Source organism: Triturus cristatus, chromosome 4_1 (assembly GCF_964204655.1).
Source record: "Triturus cristatus chromosome 4_1, aTriCri1.1, whole genome shotgun sequence".
Taxonomy (NCBI): domain Eukaryota; kingdom Metazoa; phylum Chordata; class Amphibia; order Caudata; family Salamandridae; genus Triturus; species Triturus cristatus.
In genome coordinates this window covers 1,284,673,772-1,284,688,746 of record NC_140585.1, presented here as the reverse complement: position 1 = coordinate 1,284,688,746, position 14,975 = coordinate 1,284,673,772, and the positions used below count along the sequence as shown (strand labels likewise).

General features: G+C 48.7%; 1 protein-coding gene across 1 annotated transcript in view; it reads left to right on the top strand.

The window, feature by feature from the left end:
- Positions 1–14,975, top strand: part of CDC73 (cell division cycle 73) — a 674,568-nt gene that overhangs the window by 474,053 nt on the left and 185,540 nt on the right. The window contains exons 12-13 of the mRNA XM_085654791.1: positions 13,759–13,794; positions 13,958–14,045. Coding sequence (XP_085510917.1) covers positions 13,759–13,794; positions 13,958–14,045 — 124 coding nt within the window. The remainder of the gene's footprint in view (positions 1–13,758; positions 13,795–13,957; positions 14,046–14,975) is intronic.

Genomic DNA, 14,975 nt, shown 5'->3' with positions numbered 1-14,975 from the left:
TTTCGTCGTGAGTGGAGCACAGGTCTCCTCTACGCCTTTCCACCCATACCACTCCTACCTAGAGTGCTCAAAAAAAGATCAGCAGCGACCGGGCACAAGTCCTCCTTGTGGCTCTGGACTGGGCACAGAGTCTGGTATGCCGAGCTTCTTCAGATGAGCATCGATCCTCCGGTCAGGCTGCCTCTTTGGGAGGATCTAATGTCGCAGCAGGGGAAGGTCCTCCACCCGAACCTGTCCATTCTCCGCTTCCTTGCGTGGAGTTTGAGCGGCGACAGTTGACAGCTTTTGACCTTCCTGCCAAAGTCTGTGAGGTTATTCTGGCAACCAGGCGTCCCACGAAGTCGGTATACTTCTACCGATGACAATTTATTTTTAAGTGCTGTACATAACGGTCTAGTGACCCTTTGTCTGCTTCCCTGTCAGATGTCTTGCTCTTTATTTTCTCATTGACTCAGCAGGGCTCTACCCTGGCGCTCTGAAGGGCTACCTTTCGGCCCTGTCTGCTTTTCTTCAGTAGCCAGATCATCCATCACTTTTCAAATCTCCTCCTGTTCAGAGATTTTTGAAGGGGCTAACTGTAGGAAAGGGCCCCTTTTTCATGGCACCCCCCCACTTTTTGCCTAATGTTGATGTACTTTGAGTGTGCCCTGGATTCCTGCCAACCAGGTTCCCATGGCCTATGTTCTTTTCCTTAAATGTACTGATGCAAATCCGAATTGGCAACTCTCTGGCCGCATGCAAGTCCCTTGTAAAAGGTATCATGGGTACCAAGGGCACTGTGACCAGGGAAGGGCTGCAGTACTTATTGTGCCACCCTTTAAGGCCCTGTACCTTTACACACACGCACACTGTCATTGCAGGCTGCGTGCTTTGGTGCAGAACAAAGTGAAGAGTGGACATGGCACACATCCCAGTGTGATACCAAAGGGGGATGATGGACGGAGCGTTTGAGCAAATCAAACACTCATCCCCAGTCAACTGATCTGGGTTTAATCCATCATCATTCTTTAGCTCACTCCGCCCCCCCAGTTCAGACATGGCCATATGCAAATCAGTCTGACCCTGTGCCTCATGGGAACATAACCCTCGTCAGCCAGGCTATCTTGAATCCAGTGGTAAAGTGAGCAAGGGACCCATGTCTGGGCATACCCTGCCAACTTAGGGCGAACAAAGCGATACCAAAGGGGTATGATGGACGGAGCGTTTGAGCCATGCCTACAACCCACTGCTCTGGCATAGGTCATCCCCCCCCTCCAGCTGGCTGCACTATACCAGTGGTGAGGGTACAGATGCATGAGCCCTGTACCCCTACTGTGTGTAAGCCAATTCTTAGACATTGTAAGTGCAGTGCTGCCACTAAAAGTATATGGTGCTGGGAGTTTGTCATTACGAACTCTACAGCACCATAATGGCTATGCTGAAAACTGGGAAGTTTGGTTTCAAACTTCTCAGCACATTAAACCCCTCTGATGCAAGTGTGGGATTTAATGGAAAATGCACTCCGAGGGCATCTAAGAGATGCCCCCTGAAAAAACGACTAGCCTCTTGTGGGTTCCCTAACTGGTACACACCAGGCTCCCACCACAAGTCATGTTTCTGGACCCCTGAGGTTGGGAACCTTCGCTCCCTGAACCCAGAAACAAAACCTTTCCTGGGCGGATGCGTTTACACCTCCCCCAGGCCAGGAAGAGCCATCTGTGGCAGGGGAGCTTCAAAGACCTTGCAGCCTTTGTATTGTGTCTTCCAGCCTATCCCGTTATCAGGAGCAGGCCCTCTTCCTGTCTCCCCTCCTTTTCGGTGGAAAAAATGAGCCAGCCCAGAAGGTGTGCCCACCTCTGCCAACCCCACACCAAGTGGAGGAAGTGAGTGAAGCCCACTCTTCAATGCCTGCCATCTTGCAGATGGCAGGCACTCCCCAATCAGGATTAGGGATTGTGCTCACTCCCCCACGTGGGGTGGCCCCAGCCCTAATGTCCCATCTGCAGTATCCAGAGATCCTATGCCAAAAGGTCTCCTTGTCCTGCAGCCAGCAACCTCCAGAACCCTGGGAAGACTGACTGCCTTCAACAAAGACTGGATCTCCTGTGAACAGCAGCTCTGTTCAAAATAAACTCCCAAGACAGACTCTGAGCCTGCTGACGACAAAGAAACCCCGACGCCTGGAACACCCACTGCACCTGTCGCCTACGGCCCGAGTTCGAAAGGCCCACTGGTCCCAGCAAGGTCACCCAGCGCTCCAGAGTCCGAGTCCACTATGGGTTGACCCCTCCAGGACTCCCTGACGTCACCTGCAGCCTCTGCTTGGAGCCCCCCGCCCCCAACCGTGAGTGGCCCAGTAAGATGAAATCCAGCTGCCCTGCGCTCTGGTGAAAAGAACCAGAGGTGCACCTACGTCCCCAAGCCTTCCAACTTACCTGCCAAGCTGTGGTTTCTCCCGGAAGTCTTCCTGGACCGAGCCTGCAGCTAACAAACAAAACCGAAAATCCCCATTGACAACAGGACATCCGACGCCAAAACAGCACCCTCCACCCAGCCGCCCCTGCGGGTGCACTTTGTGTGCTAAACCAATCCCCCTTTGTCCTGAGCCTAACACCAGGAGCTTTGCTCCCACAACCTGGTGGCTTGCCCGTGAGCAGCCACCAACCGGAGGCCCCCTTATCCCCCTTTGGATAACATTGGTCCTCAGCACTCTGCACCCTAGTGCTGCTGAGGGTGTTTTGAGAGTGCACCCTTGACCCTGGGGGAACCCTTGTTCTAACCCCAGAAAGTCAACCCCAAAGACTGAGTCCTTCCCTGGTAACCGATAACTTCATTTTTCTCCATAGGAATACAATCTCTTAATTTTTTTTTTTTATTAAGTGTGTAGTTGATTTGTATGGAAACCTGAAAAACTACAACTGTGCAAAACTGATTTTACTTACCTTTTCTCTAGGAAATGTTCCAATGTGATATTTAGGCATATCACACTAAGTAGAAAAACTAATCTAAAAAGTAACTCTAAAGTAATCTGTACAGTAATTTCGAATCCTTGACTTACCTGTATTTCAAGCAACTGCATGTGAACCTGCATTCAATTGTAAACACTGCATAATATTTGGCAAAGCATTTATTTCACTTGCGTGTGCCAGGCTTGGCTTGGTTCTAGAAATAAATTAACTTAATATTTTTATACAAACAAAATTGGTCCGAGTTCAGTCTTCAAGTGTGTGACATCATTTGCTGATTGAGTGTGTACGACAAATGCTTAACACTACCCTCTGATAAAGCCTTACTGCTAGCCCAAACTACCACAAATAGAGAGTAAGGTGCTATCTACTTTTACCTCTGCCTAACTTTGGGGCTTCACTGGACTCTGTGCATACTATACCTCATTTTGGTTTAGTATATACAGAGCCAGCTTCCTACATAAGGCGAAGAAGCACAGTCGCTCTTCGCCTTCTCACCGTCAGACTGCTGACGCGACTCTGGAACTGGAGCATCGTCGCGCTAAGGCTTCGTCTCCGGTGCCTGACTTAAGGTCGACTCCGTGCCTCCCCCTGTTTCCGGGAGCCGGGGCATCCCCTGGCCAGCTTCGTATGTTCTAAGCCCTCCACCGCATCTTTGGGCAGCCAGACTCTGCTAGCGCACCTCTGGGCCCTGCAGAGCCGGTTGGGGGCCCTGGGCCTTCGATTCCGGCGGCTCCGGCCCCAGTGCCGCAGGGTCCTCATGCATCCGGGCCTGTATTCGGAGCAACGCCGGGCGACCTTACTCGACCTTCCCTGACGACAAAGCCCCCAGCTCTGGCCGTTCCCCTGGCAGACGCCATCCCCATCCTCATCCCTGAGATAGACCGGGATCGACGTCGAATCTGCCTGCGGAGGGTACTTTAGTTACCTTGTTCATCCCAGGTGTTCCCTGAGGGTGGTGATGAGGACTATTTAACAGACCAGCTGGAAGAACCGGACTAAAGAGAGGAATTGGGTGATGCCAGTGGTCTGGATACCTCCCCAGACCTTGGCATGCTTTCTCCCCCTACCGTGGCTACGTAGGATGGAGCATCCTATGCAGTGGTGGTGCGTAGGGCAGCCGAGGCGCTGGGCCTAGAGCTCTCTACAGTGGCAGTCTGGACTAACTTCCTGACAGAGGTGCTTCAACCAGCGGCAACTTCCTCTGAACCCCTCTTGGGCTTCAATGAAGCCCTCTTGGGCATCCTTCTGGGCACTTGGTCCAATCCCAGCACAGGGGCTCCTGTGGAACGGATGATTGACTGCCTCATCACCTGGCTCCGGGCGATCCCATTTATCTCCCCCAACACCCTTCCCCTGAGAGCTTGCTGGTCCAAGCTTCTTCCTCCAAGGGCGCATTCCCTTCGGCACCCCTGGATAGGGAATCCAAGAAGCTGGATCATCTTGGGAAGCCTATGTTCTCTTCCTCTAGCTTGGCAATGCGGTCCGTAAATACCACATGCCTCTTGGGCTGCCATTCCCATACAGTATGGGATACAGTTGTGCAAGTGCTGCCTCAATGCCCGGAGGAGGCCCGGGCTATTCTCTCCCAGGCAGTGGTGGATGGGAGAAATGCAGCAAAATTCACAATCCGCAGTGGACTGGATACCACTGCAGGGCTCGACAAATCCGCTCGCATTTGCAAGGTATAATTAATGAGGACAAGCTATTTTTAGGTCCTACTCGCCCTTTCTGGCGAGTAGAAAAACAAACTAACTTTTGTCCTCAGTCTTTGAAAACGGAGCAAATGTGACAAGATAAAAAGATTTAGAGGCATTTATATTGCTCACAAAGCAAATGAGCAATAAAGATGCCTTTAAATCTTGTTATCTTGTCACATTTGCTCCTCTTTCAGAGACAGAGGTCCAGTAGGTTGCAGTTAGGTCGAGGAGATTTTTCAAGGTACTAGACCTGCAGGACTAGTACCATTTTTCGGATTTTTCGAGCCCTGCACCGACACTCTGGGCAGAACGATTGCCATGTCGGTAGCCCTGCGGTGCTACGCCTGGTTGAGGACGTCTTGTTTTTCGGGGGATGTTCAAGCAACCTTGCTGGACATGCCCTTCAATGGCTGTCACCTTTTTGGTGATAAGGCAGACTCAGCACTCGAGCATTTTAAGGATTCTCTGCCTAAGTCCAGATCCAACAGGGCCTCGCTGCGTCTTCCTGTCCCCCACAGTCCGCCTTTCGTCTCTTTTGTGGTTACAGAAGGGGCACCCACCGCTTCCGACACAGTCCAGCCATCAGCCCACGCAGCTGCCCAGCCTCTGCGTGGCTGTGGTACCTAGCGACGTGGGTCTGCGAACCAGAGGGCGGATCAGCCTAAACCCCCCCCCCCCCCTCCTTGCCGCAGCAGCCTCCAAACCCTCTTAGTCTAACCTACCAGTGCCATCAGCGGCCAGTGGTTGGCCGGATTCGCCATCACCTCCCCCCATGGCAATCCATCATGTTACAGGTGGGTTTTGCAGGTAGTCCGAAGGTGCTACTCCCTCCCGCCCTCCATGCCACCGTCCTTCGATCACATGTCGGAGTATAATTTGGCGCTTCTCCACCAGGAAACCTTAGCTCCCTTGGCCAAGGGAGCTATCGAGAGGGTCCCTGCACCAGAAGTAGGTTGTGGTCGATATTCCCTCTACTTTCTGGTGCCCAAGAAGGACAAAGGCCTGCATCCTATCCTAGACCTCTGGGCCCTCAATTGCCTCCTCCAGAAGGAGAAGTTCAAAATGCTAACCTTGGCTCAAGTCCTGTCTGCCCATCGACACCGGAGAATGGATGGTGGCGGCGTACTTGCAGGACGCCTATTTTCACATCCCCCGTCCTGCCAGCCCACAGGCGTTACCTACGGTTCATGGTAGGCCATGAGCATTTTCAGCTGACCGTGCTTCCCTTCGGCCTTACCAGTGCACCTCTGGTGCTCAAGAAAGTGATGGTGGTCGCAGCTCATCTGTGCAGATCAGAGGTTCCAGTCTTCCCCTATCTCGACAATTGGCTGTTAAAGGCGTGCTTGCCCCAGGCAGTTGTCTCCCACCTCCTGCATTCTCTGGAGTTCACTATTAACGTGCCGAAATCACACCTGAATCCCTCTCAGATGCTCCATTTAATCAGAACGGTTCTGGACTTATTCTCCCGAGCAGCGAGTCTGGGATATTCGGCCTATGATACCGATGTTTCAGCCTCTATCCCGAATTTCGGTGAGAATGACCCTGAGGCAGCTGGGCCTCATGGCCTCCTGCATTGTGCTGGTGGAGCAAGCCAGATGGCATACGCGGGCTCTGCAGTTGTACCTGAGGTTCCAGTGGGAGTAGCATCAGGGGAATCTTTCAGACTATGTCCAGATCTTTGAGGGGACTGCGCAACAACTGCAGTGGTGGTTGACGAACCAGTATTGGGTGAGAGGCAGATCCCTCTCCCTTCCCCAACCAGACCTCTGGGATGGAGCGATCACCTGGGAGAGGCGGAGATCATAGGAGTCTGGTCTCCATATCAGCCTGTTGGAGCTCCGGGCGATTCGCTTGGCACTGAAGGCATTCCTTCTCTCCCTCATGGGGAAGGCAGTGCAGGTGTTCATGGACAACACCACCGCCATCTGGTACTGCAACAAGCATGGCGGGGTGGGGTCGTGGGCACTTTGTGAAGAAGCTCTTCGCCTTTGGACATGGCTGGAACATCAGGGCATTACCCTCGTGGTTCAACGCCTAGCAGGTTCTCTGAACGCCAGTGCTGGGGAACTCAGCTGCCGGTGCCTAGTCGATCACGAATGGCGTCTTCTCTCAAAGATGGTACAAGGTCTCTTTCAGCAGTGGGGAGAGCCTTGGTTAGATCTGTTCGCATGTCAGCAGTTCTGCAGATTGGAGTTTCCAATGCGGCAGTCGCTCACTGACGCTCTTCGTCGCAAGTGGAGCTGCAGACTCCTGTACGCCTTTCCGCCTGAACCACTTCTGCCCCAAGTGCTGAAGAAGATCGGGCGCGACCAGGTCCAGGTCCAGGTCATTCTTGTGTCTCTGGACTTGGCACGGAGAGTCTGTTGCATCGCGCTCCTGAGCTTGGCCATCGATACTCCGATCAGACTGCCCCTTCGGGAGGATCTTCTGTTGCAGCAGCAGGGGACGGTCCTCCACCGAACCTGCCCAGCCTCCACCTCCTTGCGTGGAGATTTAACGGCGACAGTTGACAGCTTTTGACCTTCCTCCCAAAGTCTGTAATGTCACCTTGGCAGCCAAATGTCCCTCCACTAAGACGGTATTGTCGATGGAACAAGTTTGTGGCATGGTGCACAGAAAAGGCTGTGGATCCCCTTTCTGCCCCTCTTTCTGAGGTTCTTTGGGTTCTTCTCTCTTTGGCCCAGCACGGCTCTGCTCTGGGCACTCATAAAGGCTACCTGCAGCCATTTCTGCTTTTCTTCTGCTACCAGATCAGCCCTCTTAGTTCAAGTCCCCTATTGTAAGTAGGTGCTTTAAAGGCATTATTCATCTTTTTCCTCCAGCTCCTTTCATAATGCCCCAGTGGGACTTGAACCTTCTTTTAACTTACCTTATGTGCACTCCCTTCGAGCAGACTGCACAAAGGATTTCTGGGAGAACAATCATTCTTTGTTGGTGTCAAAAAAGGTCGGGTTCTGCAAAAGCCTACCATCTCTCGAGGGGTAGTTTTATGTAAAAAGATTTGTTATGCTTTGGCTGAAAAGGAAACTCCAGTGGGGCTACAAGCTCATTCCACTAGAGCTACGACAGCAACCAATGCTTGGTCGTGTGGAGTTCCACTCATCGATATCTTCCAGGCGGCCACGTGGGATTCTATGCACACATTCACCAGACATTACTGGCTGGATAGTCCAGTCCGGAGGGACGGCTACTTTGCCCGTTCTGTCCTCCGGAATTTTCTGGTGTGAACTAGGTTCGCAGACCCTCCTCCGGGAATGGTATTGCTGGGGTATCTATTTTAAGGTAAGTAATCTATAATTAATAGCCTCTTTCAGATGAACAAGTTACTTACCTTCGATAACAGTGTATCTGTAAAAGGCGTACATTAGTTATAGATTGCTTACTGCCCCACCCATCCTCCCCGTAAACTGACTTCTAGGGATAGGGACTCCCTTACAGGGCCCTTGTTGTAGCACACCCGTGGTCAGTGTCTTTCATGGCTCTGCGTTTCTGGTTTGGAAAGTCGTGTCAGAACTGATGTCAGTGCACAGGAACGGCATCTAAGTAGGCACTGCAACATCATCCTGCCGACAACGGGCTCGGAGTCGACCGATGCCACCTACCGACACACAGGGGTATTGCTGATGAAAAATTCTCCTGATTCCTTACCTAGTTACCCTTCCTCCCCGTGCTGTGGATTAGTTTAGTGTCGGGGCTTTTCTCCCCTTCAGGGCCCTAGTTTTCGGCACACCTTGATCAGTCACTTCATGGCTATGCGCTTCTGGCGTGGAAAGTCGTGAAAAGTACTGACGTCAGTGTGCCTGGGTGGCACCTGTATAGACGACACGGATGTCACAACAAACTGACACTTAAGATGTCCCGACAATCCAACGCCTAAGACGTCACACGTAGTCGACTGGCGCCACCTATTGGCGCAGGGGTACTGCTATCAAAAATCCGGACATACTGCATGTATTTGAAACCACAATGCTGGTTCCTTTATACATATAAGCAAAAAAAGAACATGTTGTAACTTATTCCCTCTTTATAAGACACGCACACTTCAATGGTAATTACTGTAACCACTTATGGTGGAGTTGTCTGTATCTATGAATCACCTTTTGTACGCTGAGCACATGAGTGTGATGGTGTAGGGGATTCTAGATAATATTTCTAGTGTAACTTAGACATATGTTGTTGATTTATTTATAGCCCTGAGGAAGTCAGAGATGCGGACGCAATCTATCTGACGAAACACGTGTTGGCTATTTTTCTACCTGGAGAAGATAAGACGTGTAATTGAAGGATGAGTAGTGACCTATGATTGAAACATTGGAGGAATAAAACAACGGAGTTTGAACGAAGACGGATTGGACTTTGATTTTATATCACACATTGAGTGGTGCTCGGGATAAACTGTTTATACATTGGAGGACTGGTTCTTCTGGTCCTAAATTTTTGGGGGTATAAGTGGCTGCCCTCTTCCTTGGAGCACACAATTTGATAGTTAGTACATTTGACTATAGGGATCACTGTGATTCAATTTGCGCATAAAACCTTGCCACATGTAGCTTTGTTTATCTAATCTTCTGGACCCAGCCTGCTGCCTGGAAGTTCAAAGGGAAGGATTCTGCGACTAGATCATGTTTCTACCAGATCAGGCATTACAGAAGGTAAGTAACTTGTCCTTTCAGCCCGGTCTGCCTTCCTGCGGTTGCCAGACCAACCCTCATTATTTAAAACTCCCTTTGTAAATAGATTCTTCAAAGGCCTTGTACATATGTTCCCACCTTCCCCTTTCATTATGCCTCAGTGGGAACTTAATTTGGTTCTCACCTGTCCAATGTGCGCTCCATTTGAACCTATGCACAATTGTCCCCTCCATCTGGTCACTATCAAAATTGCCTTTTTAATGGTAATCCTATCGCCAGGAAGGTGATCGATTTGCAGGCTCTGTCATCTAAGCCTCCTTACCTGACTATCTTCTCTGATATGTTGGTGCTTCGCACTAGGGCCTCTTTCTTACCAAAAGTGGCAACACCTTGCCCACTTTCTATGCTCCTCCACAACCCTCTTAAAAAGATGAGCGACTCCACTTTCTGGACCTAAAAAGAGCATGGTCGTTCTACCTGGACAACACTAAACCGTTCCGGGTGGACAACCAACTCTTCTTGAGGTACGTTGGAAGAAATAAAGGTTGTGCGGTGCAGACTCACTCACGGTGGGTCATCCTCTGCATCACAATTTGCTACGCTGTGCCCAAAAAGCAGCCTCCTGAAGGCTTAAGGGCTCATTCCATCCGAGCAAAGGCTGCTACCACAGCTCAGCGTTGCAAGATGGGGTTCCAGTTCTTGATATTTGTCAGGCTGCAACGTGGGAATTCCTGCACATGTTTATTAAACACTACCTGGACCGTCCGGTCAGCATTAATGGCCTTTTTGGCCGCTCTGTCCTGCAGGACTTCCTGGTCTCAACTTGTCTGCAGTCCCTCCTCCAGGGATGGTGGTATTTGGGTTTCTATTCAAAGGTAAGGAAACTGAGGCTAGATCACTCTATCAGATGGACAAGTTACTTACCTTCTGTAATGCCTTATCTAGTAGAGACATGATCTAGCCGCAGATTCCTTACAGACTCACCCATCTTCCCCTCACTGTGGCAGGTTGCTAGGGTCAGGACTAATCCCTTTCAGGGCCCTATTTGTTCAGAAACATACCAATGTCAGTGCACTTCATGGCTCCTCGCCTTCTGTGTGGAAAGTCATGAGAAGTAACTGACATCCGCGTGCTTGGGTGGTGCCTATATAAGTGGTGCGGACGTCACAACTGCACAGACCACGCTGATGATGTCATGCCAGATAAAGTGGTACCGAAGGTAAGTAACTTGTACATTAGGCGCAAAAAATATTGACTAAACAGAGGTAGTGGGCATCTAAAGAGCCCTCCAATGTAATGTGCCCGCCTCCCTCATCAAGGGTCACTCGGGTGCGCTTAAAAGGTACCCCAGGAGAAACCCATATTATGGCCCCTTTAGCAACCAACGCACAAGAGGAAGCGGAGCCCACCCCAAGCGCCTTCCCAGACCCAGGAAATTCAAATAGAGATGAAAGATTTGAACAGTGGTCAATGTGTCTCCTGCCCAATGAGCCCAGACCCATGCAATCTCAAGAAGCTCAGTAATCCTGGTCAACCTAGTCCCCCGGCCAACCCTGCCAAGGGTATGCCCATCACACCAACAGTGGGTGAGACAAAATAAATCCATTTATGGTGTCATTACTAGTCCCTCTATACAAACTTGAACAGATTATTATACCCTAGGAGTCTGATATGCATTATAGATCGTTATGATACCCAAACCACAAGGAGTGACCGCGTCCCTCAAGCCACTTATTTTGGTTCACCCTGTGCCAACTCCATCACTTTGGGTCTCATCGACCAGGCACAACTGCGAGGAGGAGTTCTGTGTAACCAAGGGTTCACTGTCCACCCACAGGGTTCCGGGTTCCATATGGGCAAACCAGGATATGTTCTAGTCTATCCAGCTCTGCAGCTTGGCGCCAACCGTGTTGACTTGCCTGCTCTACCCGATCCCTGTGGAGAAACAGACTCGTCCTGCGGTAGTGCAGACTCCAAGAAACCCAGAGGGCTGCCAGTGCTTAGCTAATCACCAGGGAACTCACGTGGGGTAGAGGAGGTACTCGCTGCAGTCACAGGCACCAAAGAAGCAAGGCCGGGTTCACCACTCTGCTGCTTACCAGGACTACCGACACAGCAGCCGCCCGGGGAAAGGTCGCTGTGCTCCCTCAGGTCAGAACCATCCTTCCTTCAAATGTTGGGATACCAGGACTGACCAGAGCCACACTGTACCAATACCTAGTGTACTGGAATCCTTGCAACAACCAAGGCTTCTTGTGTCCAGACCGGACACCAACACAGAGGAAAATCGTCCTGCACATGGAGAGACTTCATAGACCATGAGACCCACATTGAGAGTGGCCCAGATGTCCTGTTTGCCCCTTTTCTGCAGAACCAAGACAAAGAGTGAGTTTCCGATCGCCGCCACCCGACAGCTCAAATCACCTCTGCACCCACGCCCCACATGACCAGGTCTGAGGGAGGTGAGGGTGCCAACGGGGTCCGGTGACCCACAAAGGCTGAGCCCACCCTTGGGTTTGCTTAGACTGGACTCCCTGTTGCTGCCTACAGCCTCTTTGTTCAGGCCTCCTCAACCACAAACTTCTCCTGCAGCACAGACCCAATGCCTAAAGACAGGGCACTTGGCGCAAAAATGCACCTTTGCATCCGGCCGCCCCAGTGCCGCATGAGGTGACCTGCTGGCGTTTCCTTAGACCGTGCCCCATACTCAACTTAAGTCCTGGAGAAGGGTCCCTTAAGTCGCTGACAAGTGCCCAAATGCAATACATGTTGTTCTCCCATAGAATAACATTACCACTAACACTAAATGTCTACTTTTCAAACCTGTAAAAATTCATAACTTGTGAAGTACTTACCTGATTCGGATGATCTTGGTATCTAAATTAATTATAAAAATAAGTGTTATTTTTCTAAATTGGTGTCTGATTTCTTTGAATTTGTTTCTCACTTACTGCGTTTGTGCATGCAATAAATACTCAATACTACCCTTTGATAAGCCTTCCTGCTCGCCCACACTACCACTAAAGAGCGTTTGGGTTATCATTCGTGCCTCTGTAAACCAGTTCGGGTTTGCCTGAACTCTTTACACAGTGTACCTAATTTTGGTTCAACTTATAAAGAGCCAGCTTCCTAAACCTCTTACAAACAATGTACCACAAGATCCTTTTATTTTCGTAAGTTATCAGCTATCAAACATGCTACACCAGAAAAACACAAAGCTCACCCCACAAGATGGAAAGCTGGTACCACTGCATGGACAATAAATAGTCCCATTTCAGATATTTGTAGAGATGCAATATGAGGATGAAGTTTGTTGATTTTTTTTCAAGAGGCACTATTGTCTAGAATCTGATTGCCAAGCAGATGCGACATTATGGCAGGAAACTCTAAGAAATATTTTTAAATAAAGGTTGTTTTGGCTTCTCAAGTCACACTAAACCACAATTATATGCATTACATACATGTATAGCTATGGTACGAGTGTCTCTCCAATAACCATGACTGGTTCACACCCCAACTTTCCAACAGTGCTTAATTCCTTCGATGCTACGTAAATAACAGCTTCTACTTCAACACTGATATCACTAAGTAGTCACTGACAACATGGTACCAACTCTCCCTTATCTGTAAAGTCAGAACATACCTCCATCTGCACAACTTGATAACTGCTCTGTCATTGCCCTGTCACTCATAGACTACAGCAAGCCTTGATTCACACTGGCATCCTAGATAATCTTAGCTGCACATAACGGCATCTTCCATGCAACTGCAGTCACATGACTGAGAAAGTGATTGGATCACACATACACTTAATGAACTGTGCTGATCCTTAACCTCTGCAAGTCTGAATCACTTTCAAGATCAACTACACGCTGTATTCAAGTCTCCAGCACACCACCATACGTAGGCAACAAATCTCTAGTGGTGAACATAGAACATACCACCATCAGGCTTGAAATAAGTGAGTACAAGAATGAAGAGATGAAATTCAGAAGTGACCAACACACTTCTACTTTTACGCTTCAGGAATAGCCTCACCCAGAAATAATTGCTTTGATTGGTCCACATATTGACTTTAAAAAAAAAAAACACGACCCTCTCATTAGTTGTCTTTGCATTCATTTTGTGCCCCCCCCCCCCCCCCCCACACACACACAACCCCTTTTTGTACTGTGCACTCACAGAGGAGGGCTTCCTCTTTCTACTGCTTGTGCCACAATATATCTCGAGTCTGTAGGTCGTCAAGGGGATGTTTAAGTGAAATTGTGCACAAGGCGTTTTTATAACTTATTTTTTTATTTTAGCCTAATTCAATGTTTAATAAATATCTGTTTTTAAATGTTAGGCGTTTGGAGTGAAAATTAGTATGGCTATTATGTTTGTCATTTTCTGTCACTTTTGTAGTTTATTAACTTACATTATTGGAGACTCTTTTGGTATAGCGAAGAAAATCATTAATGGACCTTTTTCTACTGTTTGCAGTTTCTCTGGCCCGCCCTCCTCCTAATCAGAAAAAAGGTGAGTATGGATGTTTGGAGACTTCCTTTTGGGAGTATGCTCAGTGTTTTCAATTTCTCATGATTTTCAATTTGTTGGAAAGCATTTGTCAATGGAGCCCATAATTATTTGGTCATCAATCTTAAAACCTTTTTTTTATTGTTTTTCCTTTGGATCTTAACAGGATCACGAACACCTATAATCATCATTCCTGCAGCAGCCAACTCCTTAATAACCATGCTTAATTCAAAGGACCTTTTGCAGGATCTCAAGTAAGTGTCTGCTGCAGCCATGCTTTTAGAACTCTTGCCTGGAAATATAATCTGAGAGGACTAGCAATTACTGCAGTGACACCATATCATCAGTTAACAATTGAGCATTCGTTCCTCAGACTTAAACCTGTGGTACAACTATAGGACTCTGGCGAGTACAGTACTATTTCATCATTATCCTACAAGAGTAAAACATTATAATGTTTATTCCAATTCAGATGAAATCAGTGTTTGCCATGTTTCCTATAATATACCCACCATCTGTATTTCTTTTAAATGCTTTGAAGCACAGGCGTCCTCTAGAGCAGTATGCACGTCGATGCCCAGACATGCAATCATAATCTGTTGATATCCAGCTGTTCATGTCCCCAAAAGCAGTGTTCTTTAGTTGTGTTTTCCATTTTTCAATTCTGATCATCTTGATAGTTAAGTTTTCATCTTTTAGCAAGACCTTCATGTTTACGCAATGATTTTTATGGGTACATAAATTCCTTCTCTGTTTACTAAACCCCCATCCCTGGTGACTTCACAGAATTTGATTCTTGAGCATGCATGTGACCAGTGTCAACTTGGTTATCCAGGTGAAATTGGTCCAGCCCCAAGCTTCTTTAGTTCTCCGTCACTATGATGTTCGCACCAGACTTGCATCAGTGCCTCCTTATGGCCAAAATGAAAAGGGTCACAGTACTTGCAGATGCTTCATACTTGTCCTGTATTTCCCACCTCTGCTCAAATGCTGTCCTTGAAGCTAAATATTCATTTGTGTACCCGTTCCCTTCCATGAGTTCTAGTGACTGGCAGTTTTGAAACACCCTACTCTAGGTCTCTTCATTGGGAGATTTAGTTAGGCTCTCTTTCACTCTGCACTTCTTAAAAGTGAGCTCAAAGAGCTACCTAACTGGATTGTGCTATGTTCTAAATGTTTTGCCA